This window comes from Mesoplodon mirus, assembly GCF_964341445.2.
Source record: "Mesoplodon mirus genome assembly, chromosome: 2".
Taxonomy (NCBI): Eukaryota; Metazoa; Chordata; class Mammalia; order Artiodactyla; family Ziphiidae; genus Mesoplodon; species Mesoplodon mirus.
In genome coordinates this window covers 224,907,869-224,926,952 of record NC_138977.1, presented here as the reverse complement: position 1 = coordinate 224,926,952, position 19,084 = coordinate 224,907,869, and the positions used below count along the sequence as shown (strand labels likewise).

The following is a 19,084-nucleotide window of genomic DNA, read 5'->3' as shown; positions in this document are numbered from 1 at the left end:
TTACTTTGCTTAGTATGATAATCTGTAGGTCCATCCATGTGGCTGCAACTGGCATTATTTCATACTTTTTTACGGCTGAGTCGTATTCCCTTGTGTATATACCACATCTTCTTTATCCATTCCTATGTCGACGGACAGGGAGGTTGCTTCCATGTCCTGGCTGTTGTGAATAGAGCTGCAATGAACATTGGGGTGCATGTATCTTTTTGAATTATGGTTTTCTCTGGGTATATGCCCAGAAGTGGGATTGCTGGGTCGTATGGTAGTTCTGTTTTTAGTTTTTTAAGGAACCTCCATACTGTTCTCCATAGTGGCTGCACCAATTTACATTCCCACTAAAAATGTAGGCAGGCTCCCTTTTCTCCACACCCTCTCCAGCATTTATTGTTTGTAGAGTTTTTTGGTGATGACCATTTTGACCGGTGTGAGGTGATACCTCAGTGTAGTTTTGATTTACATTTCTCTGATAATTAGTGATGTTGAGCATCTTGTCATGTGCTTTTTGGCCATCTGTGTGTCTTCTTTGGAGAAATGTCTGTTTAGATCCTTTGGGGAAGGCTCTCTTTTTAAATGACCTCAAGCAGCGGCCAGTTGCTTATGTCTGCCAGTTGCTGACATCAGTGCAAGCTGGTTTTGGTCTCCTCCTGGAAGGAGAACCCTCTGTATGTTCATTTCCGAGGGATCCCACATGCCCAGCTTTGCTCTGGAGCTGCACTAATACAGTAGCCGCTGGGCACACTGTGGCTGGTGGAAGGTAAGATATGCTGGCAACGCAAATACACGCTGGATTTTTTTTTTTTTTGGCCACACCTCGTGGCATGCAGGATCTTAGTTCCCCAACCAGGGATCGACCCCGTGCCCCCTGTAGTGGAAGCACGGAGTCCTAACCACTGGACCACCAGGAAATTCCCCACATTGGATTTTGCAGAGTCAGTACCCCAACATGTCTAATAATTCTGTATGTTGGTGACACATTGAAATACTATTACTCTGGATAGAGTGGGTTAAGTGAAACATATGACTAAAGGTAGTTTTATCTATTTTTACTTAAGACTGCTACAAAACTTAAAGTTACACATGAGGCTCACCTTTGTGGCTTGCACCATTTTTCCGTTGGGGGCACTCTTCTCCCGTGGACGGACGGGAGCAGTGGCTTTGGAAAGGGTCATAAACGTCTGAAGATGCTGCAGCCCTCAGCGAGGTCCCTTCTGGGATCTGCAATTTCTGTTGAAAGCAAGAGGGGTCTCCAGCCCCCAGGGCAGGGGGTGGGGTCTGATCCTGGAAGCGCCTCACAGTGCAAGAAAAAGCATCTCCAACCCGGGCGTCTGTGTCTGCAGAAATCGCTGGCAGGGCCTCTAACTGCACTTTTGTTTCCTACTCTCTGGTTGCTCTTCCTGCAGACCTGCTTCCAAACAGCCCCATCAAGTGCCCAGAGCCACCCATGTCGCCTATGCAAAGTGAGAAGCAAGCCAACACCGTTGTTCAACAATGAAGACAGAAGTTTGCACTATCTCTCTCTCTCTCAACTCCAGTTGGAGTTACGTTTTGTACCAACTTTTAGAATTTTTTTTAATGTTTCAAACACCACGATTTGAAGAACTTTGAGCTACTGCCGTCGGTCCTGTGCTGTGCTATGGTGCTCTGTGTACTTTTACTTGCTCAGGTACTTGTAAATTATTAATTTATGCAGAATGCTTGCTACAGCGCAGTGCGCTGTAGTGGGCAGTTTTTTGTTTTTTGTTTTTTAAACCATCACTGAGTTTTCCATGGAAGGAAGGCTTTTTGTGCTTTTAATAGTTTAGTGAACTTGAAATATCGTGCTTTATGGGATTCTGGACAGGATGTTTACTTTTTGAAGGAGGCTTTATTGGATAGCAGTTCCCCAGCTACCCATGGCTGTGGTTATGGTACCAGACACAGCTCAAGAGACCCCAGGTAGAACCTCGAGTGATATTCTGGAACCCCTGCTCTCAGGCCAGAGCCTGGCTTCTGGTCCAGCCTATGCTTGGCTTGCAGGGATAACCTGGGCCCTGTCACAGCTGATAGGACCTGGCTTCTGGCCAGGAAGCGTTGGAGAGAACCTGGGTTGCGGAAAGGAATTTTAACGTGTGGCCACACCAGTATAGAGACTGGAACACGAGGCCAGGCAGAAACTTGACCTTGAGCTCCCCAGCCCTGAGCACATTTGGAGAGCAGGCAGAGAAGTTTGCTTTATAGAAACACCAAGAACTTCTTTCCCTGGCTGCCCTTTAAGGAGTGCTGGCATCAGCCCCTTATTTAGATTGGGAAAGGTAGTGTTTCTACAAGACAGCTACTGCCCAAGCACTGCAAACCTCCAGCTCCCTGTACTGTTTGGAGCTAAACAAATTACCACCTTGGGTTCTTGACTGTAATACAATGATTCTGTGTTCCAACAGATAGATGAGGCTTTCCGTGGAGCATAACTATTTTCAGATGTGAACCAGTAACCAGATCTAGTGAATCGATTCTATAGATAAAAATCTCCTTTTACTGCAAGGTTCAACTTATTAAACATTAGGCAGAATCCCTATGCTTGCAAAAACTACAACCCAATGGAATGCTGTGTCCATGGGGACAGGCTATGGTCTGCTATCCTTGCTAGTCTATGTTGAACAAAGAACCCTAAGTCACTAGTAAGTTCTCTTTGGGGCATCTTATCTTATTTTCCCAACTTGGCTGAGGAAACCTTTAAAAGATGTTTTTGGCACAGAGTCTGAATCTATTTCTTGAGCACTTACAACTTACCTGTTGAGCATCATAGAAATGGGATAAGGAAATCAAAGTCCTAATCCTCCATACTCACGAAATGCAGTCTTGGGCAGCAGCCTCATCAGCCTTTCACTCTTTAGATGTCTGACTGGGGAGCCATTTCCCAAAGGAGATCTTGAAGATGCTTGTATCTAAGGGCATGAAAATTACAAAATGACTCAGACAAGGTAAAGTGCCATTATGCCTCTGTCTGTCTTCTAGTGGGGTCATATGCGGCTGGTTTTCACATTAGAAGGCAATTGACAGCAGTTCCGTAATCCACTCTGTTTTATGATAGGGACTTCATCTGGGGTCATTTCAATGGTTTTTCTACGCCTTGAAGCAGAAAGACAAAACGTACCAAGAATTTTGGTTTGCCTTCCAGAAACAAGAGTACATTTAAATCTCCCCGTGTTCCCACCGTATCCAGGCAACACAGTATTCACGACCGTGGATAAACTCAATAAATCCATGTCACACACACAAAAGGAAACTCGGCTCCGATACATTCCGACTCTTATAGCATGCAACTGTTCATTATACATTTATTAATTTCTTAAAACTATAAAGCCATGTTAGAAACTATTACTGCTGATGAGTACATACAGAATTACTATAACTGGTATTATATTTGGTAACTATACTAAGGCTAAAACATATGCTGTTGAAAAGTTTACAGAATTTTTATGGTGCATTATGTGGGTATTGTCTTTGTAGATGCCCAAATCCTTGGATCTGGCATTGTAGCCCCTTCTCCTAGTGCAAGGAAGAGGATGTGAACTTTTTTTTTTGTCTGTCCTTAATTATAATTCCTATGCTTCTATTTTAGAGAACCAGGAATAGTTTGATATTAAAGGAGATTAATGCTGTGATCTTACATCTCATCATCAATGGCCACTTAGGGGCCATGGCTGATGACACATTCCTATCTCTCTACAGTACTAAGTGCTTCTATAGAGCCATGCAATTTATTTCTGGAAAAGAACATAGTTAAACCTAATATCCCCTTACAATACACAGATAATATTATTAGAGGAGCAGTACTTCCAAATGCAATATTTATCAAATGAAGCATATTAAACAATAACTTTCATTTTAATATAACTTAGGAAAGTAACTAATAGCCAGGTTGTTTGCAGGGGGGGAGCTATTCCTCCCCCTTTTTATATCCTCATAGATGATAGAAACAAAAGCTAATGCTTATATTTCAATGGCAGTCTATTTTTAATATTTTTTAATTGTATAAGCATGAATAATAGAGTTGATGGGGGCTCAGAAGGCCCTCGCTGAGAAAGTCAGCATGCCTCGACACAGAGCAGGCCCTGAGGGTAGTCACTTTCCTTCCTCCATCTTATGAGAGTTGGAGGATATATGACCCCACTTTTCTGGGAAGTAGATGGCTAATCTTCCAGGCATTCTACTGAAAAGTTTATCGCCTGAAATTTTGTGTAACAGTTTGTTTTCCTGACACATGGAATCAGATGTGTAGCAACCAAGAGAAACAATACATAACATTTTCCATTGTCAAAATATGCATATAGAGATTACACTTCCCAGTGTGAATTTTTCCAGCTTACACATGTGGGATGACATCACAAAAAACCACAAGAGCAACAAATTAAGCTACATGAGAATAAATACTCCTGACTAGTCTCAAAGGGGGCATTTTTATGCCTTCTTAACTTTATTAGGAATTCTCAGCCTGAAACCAGAGTCCATTGTTCCGGCAAATCAATACGACACATCAGTGTAACCCCTAAGAGAAGAACAGCTCCAACTCTGCCCTGTGGCAGATCGTGCTTAGGAGCCTGTGATCTCCATGGTGCTAAACAGAGCCTGGTGCTGGCCCGGCGGGAATTCTCAAGCATCTCCCTGCCATCTCTCCACTGCTGCTTACAAAGCACTCTGAGCCATTGAGACCCCGACCCCCAAGAGGGCACGATGCCTGGGCAGCAACTTGACCCTTCGCAGGCTTTCAGCATCAGGCTTATTTCATTTAAAACGTTTGCTCTGGAGGGCTCCCCAGGTGTTCAGGAAGCCTAGGGCAGACTCGGTCTGGAGATGCTTCCTCACTGTTATCAAACTGACCCCAACCAGACACAAGTAACCCAGATAAACGGTACACCCGGAAGTCTCCCGGGGCCGATGCCGACCCCCAGGGGTGACTCAGGCTGTGCGTCCCCCACACGATGGCTGGCTGCCAGCTGCCATCTCTTCTCCTTCCCACAACTCATGAGCAGGCCATGAACGCATCTGGACACAGGCAGCCTAGGCTAATACGTCTCGTGGCCCCTCCTTATCACCCAGACACAAGTTCCTTCCCCAGGCCCAACCCAGCACCGAGGCCTCTCCAATCTCTGACAGATCTCGGCGCTTTTAGCTACTTCAGGTCAGCCAAAGTGGTGGCTGCCCCACAAGTCCACCCATCGGACACCCAAAGCCCAAGCTTCTCCAGCACTGCAGCTTGGAGCAGCCCTGCCAGCTCCCCCGCCAGCCTGGAATCCAGCAGCGTCCCTTCCCCAGGAGGGATGCTAAAGACTTCCATCTATTAGAAGGGGGAGTTGGCCACAGAAAAGCAGTTCACCTCGAATTACAAAATTCTCTTGACTCACTCTACAGTTCCCACTGACATCTCTTTCTTTTAAACCTATTTGAAAACTCTGCAAGTCATACCAGTAACAACAAGCTAAGGAAGATTCGTGAGCCCCAGGCTGAGAACCATTTCTGTGCAGTGATGCTTCCAGAAGCCATTTACCTGCACATGAATCAACTGCTCCCCTGCCTTTCTTAAAGAAAACTCCCTCTTTACTTTTGGGACAGCAGTGGGGGCTTAGAATCCAGCCATTAAGAGCCTGTTCTGTATGAGAAAAATTAGGAGAAGAAACACTGCATATAAAATTGTCATAATATTCAATAATGGATTGTGAGAGCCGTAAGATTTAACACACAGTTAAAGGAATTCTCAGTGTGATCTGGCCCTTCCAGGGTCAATACTCTGTAACCAACCCTGATGTTTCCACATCATCTCCAAAAACCATGTCCTGTATTCTCCCTGTGATTCTCCTTCCATAAGATAATTTTTTAGTTCTCAATTTAGCACACTGTAAATCCAGAAAAAAGGATAAATCTCATGTGATCATTTTAGTTTTACAAAGAAGTGGAATGATGTCTATGTTCATGGCCTATATAAGCAAGTACTTAAGTAGGAAGGACAGTGATAGAAAAACTATATCAAACTAGAAAGAGAAAACCCTCTAAGAGTCCAAGGAGGACAAGTAGCATCAGAGTTCATTGTGCTCTTGTACCATCTATCAGGTCAAGTGGGGAGGTTTTAAGGAAGGTGCATTGTTTGAATGTGTGTGGCACATAAGGATAACTCTGTAAAACTTGGCTACAGGCTATTCAGCACAGTACAAAGTTACAGCTACTAAACCAGTACATTCATTTTTATAGTGCTTCATCCATTTATCATGCTTTGGTTTGCTAATTTTTTTTCACATACCTTTTTATGTTGCAGTCTGTTACCTTTGTACACATTTCTCATATTGGGGGTCCACAGGTAACACAACCTGCTTTTCCATAGAAAAAAGTCAATGTTACGCATATTATATCCAATAAATGGTATACAGGTTAATATAAAGATGTGTCTCATTCATTACCGAGCATGTTACCGAAATGGGGGAGGGGGAACTCTCATGTAGAAAAATGTATCTACATTCTCATTCATTTATAGATGCATAAGAAACTAAGAAGGCTGGTGAGCTGGAGGGTCGGGGGGTGCATGCTGCAGTCCACATGAGCCGGTCAGGTGATGGGACAGGGATGGGAGAAGTTGCCTTTATGCCTTTTCTCACACACACTGTGGCGCGGCGGTGGCGGGGGGAACCTAATACTTTTTTGAATGATGTGATACATAACCTATCAAATAAATTTTTAAAACTCACCTTATTTATAGAAGAGAGAAATTCAAAAAGAAAGCAAGCAGGATTAGAAACATTTACATCCGGCATATCCAGAATAAAAACCTAATTGCAATGGGAATGTATTACAAATTTTTTTTAAACTAGCATCCAATTTCATAAAGAACTGCAGTGAGTACCGAGAAATATAGATTTACAGAATGGTAACAAGTCTCCTTATTCTTACCACCCTCTACCCGTGACAAACCAAGCAGGCAAAAAATAAGTACATAGAAGACCTCATAGTTAATAATGTAGCTCAATTGATCATATATATATATATATATATATATATATATATAAAATAATGTACTAAAAGTAGAAAAACAATCTATGCCCTAGAAATGCAATGACTCTTGAGGCAAAGCTGAATAGCAGATTATCTAGCAAATAGCACATGAAACCATTTGTGATAACACACTACAGCCATGTTTCTCAGACTCCTTGAATTATAAGCACTCACCTGGGGGCTCCCCTGGTGGCACAGTGGTTGAGAGTCCGCCTGCCGATGCAGGGGACACGCATTCGTGCCCCGGTCCGGGAAGATCCCACATGCTGCGGAGCGGCTGGGCCCGTGAGCCATGGCCACTGAGCCTGCACGTCCGGAGCCTGTGCTCCGCAACGGGAGAGGCCACAGCAGTGAGAGGCCCGTGTACAGCAAAATAATAATAATAATAATAAGCACTCACCTGGGATGCTTGTGACAATCCATTGCTCATGCCCTTTCCTGAGAGATTCCAATCCAGAGGGAATTCCAATTCAGAAATAAGAAGTATAAATTACTTGGGAAAAATGAAGCTAATAAAAGCATGGGTTGCTTCCTTGTGAAAATTAAAAACACAAGATAAACCACCATCTAATCTTATTAAGGAAAAATATTAAAAAGCAAACACACATAGCACCTGAGCATATAGAACTCAGCAGCCCACTGTAACCCAATGAGATCACCTCAGGAATATAAGGATGGTTCAATATTTAAAAATCTAGTAACCCAAGTCAGCAAATTAATAGCTTGTAGGGAAATAGGCCATATTATCATAACCAGAGATGCTACAAAAGACATTTGATAAAATTCAATATCCATTCCTGAATTTTAAATAGTCCAAATATAGATAGATAGGTAGAAAGGTAGGTAGGTAGATAAAAATTTTAAGTCTGAATAAAATAAGATCGGAAACCAAAGGACTTGAGAGGTGCTTCAGTGGAAAATTAAATTCACAGATACAAGCTAGGGCCTTACAAGCAGTCATTTTTGGCTAAGTTACACTACGATGACAAGCCACTCTTAAATTTCAGTGACTTATGATATGAAAGGGCTGTTTCTCACTCACATGTCATGTCCATTCTGGGTGAGCTCTGGCTCTTGTCTCAGGACCCTGGGCTGACGGAGCAGCCACCATCCAAATCACGGCTGGTGTTGTGGCAGAGGCAAGAGGGACCTGGGGATTCTTAACGCTTCCTCTCGGAGGGACAGGAGCCACTTCCACTCACATTTCATTGACCAAAGTCAGCCCCATTATATGGCCAAGGTTGACCTCCACAAGAAGGGGTGTGTCCTCTTCCCATAGGTCATGAATATTATATACAACAGACCAAGGAATGAAGTTGAGGTAAATGTCAACATTGATCATGGTGGGGGAAAAGGAGCCTTGGAACGTTGTGACGATGCTCTGATTTTTAGAGAGATTTTTTTTTTTTTTTTTTTTTTTTGGCGGTACACGGGCCTCTCACTGTTGGGGCCTCTCCCGTTGCGGAGCACAGGCTCCGGACGCGCAGGCTCAGCGGCCATGGCTTACGGGCCCAGCCGCTCTGCAGCATATGGGATCTTCCCGGACCGGGGCACGAACCCGTGTCTCCTGCATCGGCAGGCGGCATGAACCCGTGTCCCCTGCATCGGCAGGCGGACTCTCAACCACTGCGCCACCAGGGAAGCCCCAGAGAGATTTTTAAAATCTATTCCAACAAATCTAAAGGAATAAGCATTTGTACAAAAGATAAAACGCTAGTGAAATATCTAAGGAGAGGACTGCATATGATCCACAGATCCAGTTCCTAAGGTGGACAGTCTATAAGCTGTATGGAATAAAGCTGGGAATTGCCAACATCAAAAAACTGATTGTGTGTTTCTTCTCTATGCCCTTCCCCCAGAGCTCTGGCGCTTTAAGAACCTTTTAATTGCTCTTTCCCTGCAGAGAAAATTCCAGTCCCGTGCAGACCGCTGTAGCTGGTCTTCTCCTGGGGTCAAGCTAACCAGCTTGTCTCTGGAGACGCAAAATGCACGCGGTCGGCTCGCTCCCCGCTTTGCTGGTGTTTAAGTGTGGCTGCCAAATTAAAGCTCCAACACGTTTGTGTCTGAGCGTCCAACCAGCAGACCTGTTCAGTCCTACTTGTCTTAGAACTGAGTGATGAGCATCAGAACCCCTTCTGCTCTGAGGACTCGATGTAATAATATACTCCTCTTTGGCAAAGTTGTCAACAGGCCATCAGGCCGGCTCTTTCATTATCAGGGCCTGAGTGTATGCAAACACATCCTCAGACAGGTCTGCTCTAAAAGGACTGCTCTAACGGAGCAGAATCGGAGTCTTGAAATATGTATCTTGTGCTTTGATGTGAGGCCAACGGCTGAGCGGAAAACTCTTCACGTGGCCTCCTGGGCTTTCAGGAGGAGCGTCTCTCAGGAGGGAGCACCAGCCTGACCACACGGCCTGGAAGGCCTTAGGTCGGGAAGGAAGGGCATAATTAAAAACACATGGGAGAAGGAATTTCCACCGGGTCCTGGAGTGGCCCGGAGGACAGCTTGGAGGGCAGGAGCGGGAAGTGGGAGACCCGTGTATGTTTGTGCAGCTCCGGGACATAAATATTTTGCTTCACGTCTAACTCCAAAAGGCCCAAGCACAAGAAAAGATCCCCGTTCTGCAGGCGCCCGATGACGACACCACCACCACGCGTACTTAGGTAAAAAGATGTATTTCAAAGTGAAAACAGTTGTATGTTACAAAAGTACTGTGACTCTTCACTAAATAATTAATCAAATGTCCAACCCTCAAAGATGCAGAATTTCGCCTCTCTAGTTCAAGTCCCGTTTTGCTTCGTTTCACTTGGCTTTCGGAGGGAGGTAAGAGGTGCCCCGGTCAGCGAATGGATGACTTCTTCGGCATTGCTTTTTTTTCATTTCTTCTAATAAGGAGACTACGTTCTAGATAAACAAAAACAGGTGCATGTAATCCAAGGTTTGGGGTTTTTTGTGTTTTTTTTTTAAGTGCTGCAAAATGAGCCTCAAAGGGCAGAAAGAACATCCCAACCTTTCTGTCAAAAACTCTGGCCATTTCTAGGACACCTTTGCCAAACTGAAAGAGAAAACGGGAAAAATTCTTTTGTGTCTATGTTCTCTCCTCCTCGCCAGGAAAAATCCTTAGATGGAGATGAAGTTACATACCTCATTTCTCACACTTGTGTCTGCCCCTTTGTCAAGAAGTAACTGGACTAATTCTTCATGGTTATTCAGCACGGCCACCTAGGAAACAAACAGTGGGCGTGAGCGGAAGGGGGTGCCTGGTGGGACAGGCCCAGGGCACCCCCAGCAGCGTGCTCAAGAGTCAGGGCTGTCTGGGGCCGCTGTGGCTTTGCAGGATGGGTGCGTGGACCTCACTTGTACTGCGACTGCAGCTGCGAGGAAAAAGGAAAGGAAACCTGCTTTCCTCCATGTAGGATGACCTGACAAATGCTAGGCCAAACCAGGACAGAGAACAGCACTTCCTTGTTTGTAATCCTAAAATGGCCCCAGGGACCGGGGTTGGTAATCCTTCAAGAAAGTTGTCAAAAGGCAACAAAAATACCAGAGTGACTCCCCCCACCAAAAAAATGCTATGGTGACATTGCCATATCTTAATTCACAGGCCCATAGGGAATACACAGGCGACCAAACCCCAGTGCTCTTATGTGGCTGCCCTGGCAAGAATTTCTGTTACAGGGGCAGCTCTGACCTTAATTCCACCTGTCAAGCCAGGCTGCTGTGGGTAGCAAGGCATACCATGAGAGGGGTCTTCCCGTCTTTGTCTTTCACGTTCACATCCGCGCCTGCGTCGATCAGCAGAGAGGCGACCTTCTGGTTCCCTGAGACCGCAGAGACTCTCATGAGCGGGGTCCACCCCGAGCCAGTGTCCGTGGCGTCCACCTGGAGAGCCACAGGGAGAGTGGCTCTTAGCCCACTTTCTTTTCCTGAAAATCACTCATCAGAAACTTATAAAGAAATGTCTACTTGCCCAAATTCCCCCGATTTAGATAGCAGTCCTTCTAGACCTGGTGAGAGTTGATTGGACTGTGCTGATTTCATTCACATTTACACAGTGAGCAGCTGTGTTTGGACCACTTTAGAGGGTGCTGAGAGGCCCCAGGAGGCCCCTCCCCACCCACTAGCATCTTCATTTACATTTTGTTCAAATGGAAAAAAGATGGGACAGGAAAATGAAATATAATCACCTTCTCCTTGGCTCCATGTGAGCCCTGCCTTATTTCCTCGTGCCTAACTTTCCTCGTCTGGTTTTTAAAGAGTGTCTGCCGCTTACTTTTTTTTTTTTTTTTTTTTCTGTACGTGGGCCTCTCACTGCTGTGGCCTCTCCCGTTGTGGAGCACAGGCTCTGGGCGCACAGGCTCAGCGGCCATGGCTCACAGGCCCAGCCGCTCCGCAGCACGTGGGATCCTCCCAGACAGGGGCACGAACCCGTGTCCCCTGCATCGGCAGGTGGACTCTCAACCACTGCGCCACCAGGGAAGCCCTGCTGCTTACTTTTAAGTGTCTTTGTAAGCGGCTTTAAATCCCTTCTGGAACAAGACAGTAATATAAACACCCACCCTGATACTTACCAATAGGTATTAATTTTAAGCAGGAGAACTACAGCTGGAGTAAATACAAAGCAACCAGATCTCTTTCATGAAATCCAGTCTGAAAAGTTAGCCAACCTAACGCCTTGTCCAAAATGTAGTTTGCCTGGTAGTAAGATGGGCCATTTCTAATCATCTGCCTGACACTAAGATCCTTCAATTTCATGCTTTTTAAGACATAGTCTAGAATAATAAAATGTAGATACTGCCTCCTCCGATCCCAACAGAGACCTCATCCATCCATGAAGAGTGGTACTGAAGTAGACATATACACGTGTGCACAGACGGATGCATGGATGCACACACAGGTCTAATTCAGAAGAATTACTTACAGAAGAATTACTCAGAGCTATCTGCAGCCTTAGTATGAAGCATCAGACCTGAATAACAAACAAGGAACTGCCAGTAGGGCCTTAGGACCTTGCAGGTGATTTGTGTGTATGAGATTAGCCACTGTAACACCGTTAAGATGTGCAGCTCTTCCTCTTGCAAATAACAAATAACCTCTGGGCAGCAAGCCCCATTATATTTAAATAATAATAAAATAACCACCTCGTACCACAAGGTACTTTATGCATTTTCAAGCCACTTCCACACACATTTTCTCTTTTGGTCCTGAGGGTTAAACAGGGGTAGCCATTTTTATTCCTGGTTTACAAATGTTTAAACCAAATCTCAGAGAAGTCGAATACCTTCCCTGAGGTCACATGGCTCATTAAATGTAGAAATGGCTCCCCATGCAAATAACTCGCTCTCAGTATAGATCATTCGATTTGAGAAGAGGGTGACAATGCCCCGCTTTGCTCCCAGATCCAACCCACTGTCTTCCAAAGCATCAGATCAACCACCTGCCAAGAGCAGAGAGGGACTCGTGTTGACATCATCTACCAGCCACCTGCCAGCCACACAGAAATCTTTTGTGGACACATTTATGGAGTTCCAGTGCTACAGAAAAAGATGGAATTCACCCCAAATGAGTGTGTCCATAACTAAAGCCCAGAGAGCCTACACTTCCAAAATTCCAGTATTAAATGTTGATGGCAGAGACATGCCCTTCCTTCAGCAAAGGTCAAACTTCATTTTCAGCTACAGACTTTTACTGGGTCCAAAGCATGAGCAGAATTCATCATAAACCAAACAAGAGGAATGTGGCTGTCACCACCACCCAAGGCAGGTGTGGGCCCAGACCACCAAGGCGCGAAGGCTGATCCTTCTGACCTTTTGTGCGTGTGCCTAAAACAAAACAAGAAATGTAATAAAAGGGATTTATCTTGATTGAGGTTCTTCCTTCAAGGGGCCCTCTTCTCAGGCCACTCAAAGCAGCAGCAGGAACCAGTGAGATCCCACAACTTAAGCCTTGCTTTTGCTCAATCACACTTCAGAGACAAACTAGGAAAAATCTACAGACATCTTCTGGGAGACATAGCTCTTCTTCATTCGAGTTTATTTTCCAGGTCATCAGTTTAATTTCTCAGTAGTCTACACCATCTGGCAATCACAATTAGGAGAGAATTTTGTTCATCATTCCTTATTTCTATGCCCTGAAATTTTTATTTAACTTCTTTGAAGTCTTGAACTAAAGTTTTCAAAGTTAGCAGCAGTTACCCTAATGGAGCTAATTCTATTTGCCCATCTTCAAATATCTTTAGAAGTCCAAACAACTCAACTTCTATTTGCCAAGTAGAATTTGCACTTTCTGATGCCATGAAACCAGAAGCAAACCAACATGCCTGCATCAAAGCAAAGACACGAGAGCTGGAATGCTCTATTCTTGATGTTTGCTCTTTGGAAGTTTTTTTTTAACGACTAATCTTTAAAGCAAACCAAGGATAAACATAATCTAATTCTAAAATCAATAAGCAGCACCATGGCTGTAAGAGTTCTGAACATCTTGGTGCGTCCAGCGCCTATGGCAGTATCTGGTGTGTTGTAGAGGCACCGTCAAGCTTTGTTGGCGTAGGGAATGAACAAAGGAATAAACAGCAGCATCAGGTCCGGCTCTGGATTCAGCACTGTTTCTTTTTCCCCCACACGAGATGAACCTCCATGACAATTTGAAGCCTCACTATCATAACAATTCTATAATGATCTTTTTTTTTCCCAAGGCTTCAGGAACTTTCTTGCTCATAAGTCAGAGAACTTTCTCCAGCCTTTCTAGGTTCAACTAATCAAAAGACATACACCTGAGGCCCTGCTTGTCCTAAACCCCTATGGAACAGCATTTAGGTTCTTAACTCTACGTGTGTAGTTCACAAGGACAATCCATACCTCACAGCCGTCCTTTATCATCCACTCAATCACATTGCAGTGGCCTCCATCTGCAGCCCAGTGCAGAGCTGTACAGCCTCCTAGGTCTCTAGTGTCCCAAGAAGCACCATGTCTTCGGAGGTATTTCACAACATCTAGGTGTCCTGCGTAGCACGCAAGCATTAGACTGCAACACACAGCAGAAGAAGCATTTGGCTATAAGTGGGGTCTCCACACTCAGGCCTACATGTACCCTCCCTGGCTTAAACCTAAGAGAGAAATCCTAATTTGGGTGGAAAAGCCATGAAAATTATTCACATAAAATGTATGTGTCTATCAGCTGATGAAGAGACACATTGTGGTATATCCATACAATGGAATATAATTTGGCCGTAAGAAGGAAATGAAGTACTGATATATGCTACAATGTAGATGAACCTGAAAACATTACGCTAAATAAAAGCCAGACACCAAAGGCCACATTTCTATGAAATGTCCAGAACAGACAAATCCATAGAGACAGGATTAGTAGGTTAGTGGTTGCTGAAGCTGGAAGGAGGAGATGGTAAGTGACTGCTAATGACTATAGGGCTTCTTTCTGTCTTGATGAAAATCCTCTGGATGTATACAGTGATGGTGGTTACACAACTTTGTTCATACATTTTTAAACACTGAGTTGTACATTGTAGCAGAATGAATTTTATGGTATGTGAATTATACCTCCAAAAAATGAATAATCACTGTAATAGAGTAAAATGTTGGATTTAAAAACATCTACCAGTCCATGATGATATTCAAAAAAGAAAAAGAAAAAAATCTCATTGGACACTAATAGAGATAACTATTAAACCAATTCCTTACTCTAAATATTGGTACTTAAATAAACATTTATGTTGTCTTTAGAGAATACAATGTAGTCCATCCCCAGTTGATGAGGGAAAGCTCTTGTTAACAGAAGACTACACAGCTAATAAATATAGGAGGAATCATGGAATTAGAAAATCACTTTTTGGCAAGTCCCAATTAAATAATTGATTCAGGCAAGGATCACAGTAGATGCTAAAATTTTTGGATGAACGTTTCATGGAGAACAGGATCTTCACACTGTACTGAATTTCTAACCCATAGATTATTTTCTAATTGCAATGGGAGGCTATATCTTTACAGAGGAAAGATTTAGCTGTTACACCCTCACCAAAGGATCAGAACTGGAATCACCAACTGTGGGGCAACCTGCATCACAGGCCTGACAGAGGCAAACTGAAGTCACAACACCAGCTCTGAAGTGCTCTTGCTAAGAATGTTAACTTGAATCCAATCAAGCCTTTAAATCTAATTTTAACTTTATTGGAAATAATGAACAAGTTAAATGCCTCCTTCACACCTAGGAGACAACTGAGCAGATCAAAAACATAGGGCATCCTCTAAGATAATTGATCCCGTCTCCTCAAAAGTCATTGCTATAAGAAAAAAATTTTTAAATAAATAAAGAGACAGAGGACCAGTTACACACACACAGGCTTTCACCTTCAGTCTACTGATGGGAAGTATTAAGAAATTTCCTAATCTAGACATCCTTACCCTCCTGCATGATCCCTTAGCTAGGATGGAAGAGATACATAAATGTCTTCACATAAAGACATACAAATAGCTTTCTTTCTATCAGATTTTATCGATAAGGCTATCCTCTGTAGCTTTCCAGTTTCCTCTCTGCTGTGGAAAAGTTCAAGGTTATTGTCAGTACCTAGAAAATCTGAACAAGCTCATTGGTAGAACAGAAAAACCACAGAACCTATTTTGGAGGTGATCATTTAATAAATTTTCTAATTTCTTGTATGGATATTGGCTATTTTGGATGTTCTACTTGTTGAGTTGATTTTGAGGGTTTAAATTTTCTCTAAAAAAGTACCCATTTCAGTGATTTGATCAAATCTATTTTAGATGCAAGTGTACCACTTTCTTTTCATGCTTAAATTTGCTCTATACTGTTAAGAATCCTTTCAGATTTCTAATTTTTTCTTTCCTCTGAGATTTACAAAATTGTTCCATTTTATTGTGTAGCTTTTGTTTAAGAGGTAGCTCTTACATTTCTCAACAATCTTTATTTTATAATCAATTTCTACTTTTTAAAAATTCTTCTCTTTCATACCTCTCAAGTTTTTCTTTTTCCTTTTTAAAATGGCACTAACATTTTTTCAAACTTCTTGAATTGATGGCTTAGTTCCAAAAATACCTGAGAGTTATTTGAAAAACGACTGTTTAAACTTATAAGTGATTTTTTCAATGTTACTAAAATCTATTGCTGCACTATGTCCAGAGAGTGTGGTAGGTAGGCTTTCTGATTTTAGAAATTGATGTTCTCTTTGTGGCCTACCATATTTGATCAGTGTTTTGTAGCTATTCCTTACATACTAGTTTGCAGTGCATAAACCTTTGATCGGCATGCATCACGTGACTATAAGCTCCTTGAGCAAAGGCTTTGCATTTTATTCACTGTTCTACCCAAGTGCCAAGCACAGAGCCTGGCATGTGGTAGTCATTCAATAAATATTGGTTGATTTGAATTAATTAATTAAACTTAATTACTAGATTAGTGATTATTTTCATGTCTTTCTAAAACATTCTCTCATCATTGTAAGAACAAGTTTCCAAGTATCATGTTCTTTCCACAAACTTCTCCTGCGAGGCACTCAGCCCTTTCACCTCAGGGAAGTAACTGGGTTGTATCTTTGTGAATGCCTTTTGCTTCCTTGGAAACACCGAAGACTTCTAGTTAACAGAGTCAGGCGAAATGCAATGCGAGCCCTTAGGGAGGTACAAAGTGCCACAGGCACTTACAACCAAATGCCCAGCACACAACTGCTTCAATAACTATCACTTACAGGGCGCTTAGTGTCTGCTGGGCTCAGGCTAGGGAAGGCAGACGCATTATAATGGATATCCCCCAAAATACCCTGTTGAATGGAAGAATAAGTGGACGAGTGAATAAGCCAGTTTCTGAGTTGCCACTGTTCCTTTGAGACCTATCACCTCTCAGTACTGTCAAAAGGAACAAGAAAATATTTGGGTGAATCAAAAACCCAAGCCTAGTAACACAAGTATGGGAACAGTTTAGGGCACGTTCCATACCTACCTGTCCTTGCCACTTCCATTCTGCAGATTCACATCTGTGCCGTTAGAAACGAGGATGTTCACAAGCCTAAACAAGACAAATTTCAGAGTCACTGGATAAGCAGCTTAGATGAATAGGCACCCACGATAACCCAGTACAAATGAACGACTCTATATTTAAGACCTGTCCTGGCAACTCTCTCTTCTCCATCTTCAGAGGCAGCTGGCTTTAAAGGCAGGGCATTACTAAACCAAGAAACTGCCTCTCCACACCAAAACAAAAAACAGGTTTTTACCCTTTACATGAATTAGTCATTGAAAACAAAAAACCATACCACATGAAACAAATTAGACTATGAAACTAACTCACTCTCACTTTAATGCCCATTGGAAATACATTTTCAAATGGTAGAATCTAATGAAAATCCATTTCTATTTCTTTAAAAATGGCATTTTAGTAGTTAAAATATAAATATGTTGGAAAAAATAAGCTCTTAGTATTGATGTGTATCTCCGTGAGGAGTAGAGAAAATAGATTGTGTCAGTGGAAATTATATCTGAGCAACCTATCAGGGAAATTTGTTTTCTAGAATGAATCTCCCTCCCCTTTCTGTTTTTTAAAGAAATTCACATTCCAATACCCAGTTTTCCCAGGACATATAAAATACCTTGCAAAATGTAATTAAAATGGCTACCTCTCTTCCTTATCACGTGATTATACATTTGTATACCCTCTCCTGCATGTTGTGCAACTTTATGATAAAGGCAGCTGAGCTTCTGTTCAGCCCCTACATGGCTCAGTTTGGGAAAGACAACTGAAGCTGGGTTCCCCCCAACCCCCCACGGCCCTTCCCCTCCCGTCCCTGTCCTGAGAGGAGCCTTTGGGAGGAGCGAGGGGCTCAACCCCTCCCTAAGGGATGCAGAGGGAAGCGCCATACCTGGTGTATCCCCTCTGGGCAGCGACCATCAGAGCGGTAAAGCCAAACTTATTGGGAACATCAACCTTCACGCTGCTTGGGGGAAACAGAGAGGGAAAAAAAGAGATGAACGTGCCCACACGGCTCCCTGTGGATTCACAGCTGACTTCTCTTTCAGGGCACAGGTGGTTAAAATGGTTCATTTTCCTGAAAATTCCAGTTCCTTCTGCGCCATTAAGTTTTTGTTGTCTTAGACTGCCCTGCCTAATGTTTTAAGGGATTCAAATTCACAAGAAGAGGAAATTGCTGTAATTTCACTTAAAATAGGCATTTCCTTCCATTCAGAACCATTATGTAATCTGCTAAAATCCTCTATGAAGAGCACGGCCCCTCTAAACTAGCGGGGGACACAGTGGCTTCACTGCAGGCTCTCAGCTCCACCCAACACGAGCCTGGTCCCCACCGCACCCACTGGGCAAAAAGCACTGCTGCTCAAAGAAGAAAGCTCAGCTCTTCAATAGCAGCTTAGAAGCTGTGGCGTTTTTCGGGAACCTTCTCCAACTTACAGAGCCTCAATTCACACATGACTTGTCTTCCAAGGCACTCAACACTATCAATTCAAAAACGATCTAGATAATGTTGTCCTCTTTTCATTTGGGAGACAGCTTCAAGTACCTCATTGGTGGCAACTGTATTCAACATTTTCCCTCTAGGGTTTTATCAGCCTTTTGAGTTAGAAACAGCTGATTTAGTGATTCCTTAATTTCATCAGGAATTAGACGCAGGCATTTAGGGGCAAAATTTGCCTAAATGCTACGGCATATAAGCAAGAGTCATAAGTTATTTCTGGGAAGAATATGACACCCAGACTTGTCATATCTGTTTTCAATGTTCATTAAATAATGACAAAATATACCATTTACATGGGGCTGTCTACGGTCATCTTTATGAGCCATGCTGCACTCACACCAGTCACCTGAGATCAATTTTGGAGCCAGTTTCAAAGCCGTGGGAAATTTTAGGAAAATAAAGTTAAGCTGCATGAACGCATTTCTAAACGCTTACTGGGCATTTAAAAAAAAAATTTAAGTTTTTAAAAGGCAGAGCTCTCTCACCCTCCTTGTAGTATTCGAAGCAGCAAATCTTCATCGTTCACGTTGACAGCTCTATGCAAGTGTTCACTACTTATGGGTTCTCCTG

At 43.1% G+C, this 19,084-nt stretch overlaps 2 protein-coding genes across 5 annotated transcripts in view; one reads left to right on the top strand and one right to left on the bottom strand.

Annotated features, from left to right (window-relative positions):
• Positions 1–6,409, top strand: part of ADAM12 (ADAM metallopeptidase domain 12) — a 397,973-nt gene extending 391,564 nt beyond the window's left edge. Inside the window, exon 23 of the mRNA XM_082637797.1 lies at positions 1,401–6,409. Coding sequence (XP_082493923.1) covers positions 1,401–1,461 — 61 coding nt within the window. The 3' untranslated portion in view covers positions 1,462–6,409. The remainder of the gene's footprint in view (positions 1–1,400) is intronic.
• Positions 6,410–9,281: 2,872 nt separating this feature from the next.
• Positions 9,282–19,084, bottom strand: part of FANK1 (fibronectin type III and ankyrin repeat domains 1) — a 110,434-nt gene continuing 100,631 nt past the window's right edge. For 2 of the 4 annotated variants that reach the window (XM_082637882.1, XM_082637885.1), the window contains exons 4-11: positions 19,000–19,081; positions 17,906–17,980; positions 16,990–17,055; positions 13,878–14,043; positions 10,759–10,902; positions 10,165–10,242; positions 10,031–10,075; positions 9,282–9,924 (exon numbers count right to left, since the gene is read on the bottom strand). In XM_082637882.1, the coding sequence (XP_082494008.1) occupies positions 9,823–9,924; positions 10,031–10,075; positions 10,165–10,242; positions 10,759–10,902; positions 13,878–14,043; positions 16,990–17,055; positions 17,906–17,980; positions 19,000–19,081 (758 nt within the window). In that variant the 3' untranslated portion in view covers positions 9,282–9,822. The remainder of the gene's footprint in view (positions 9,925–10,030; positions 10,076–10,164; positions 10,243–10,758; positions 10,903–13,877; positions 14,044–16,989; positions 17,056–17,905; positions 17,981–18,999; positions 19,082–19,084) is intronic. The other 2 variants (XM_082637883.1, XM_082637884.1) reach the window with 2 other exon arrangements.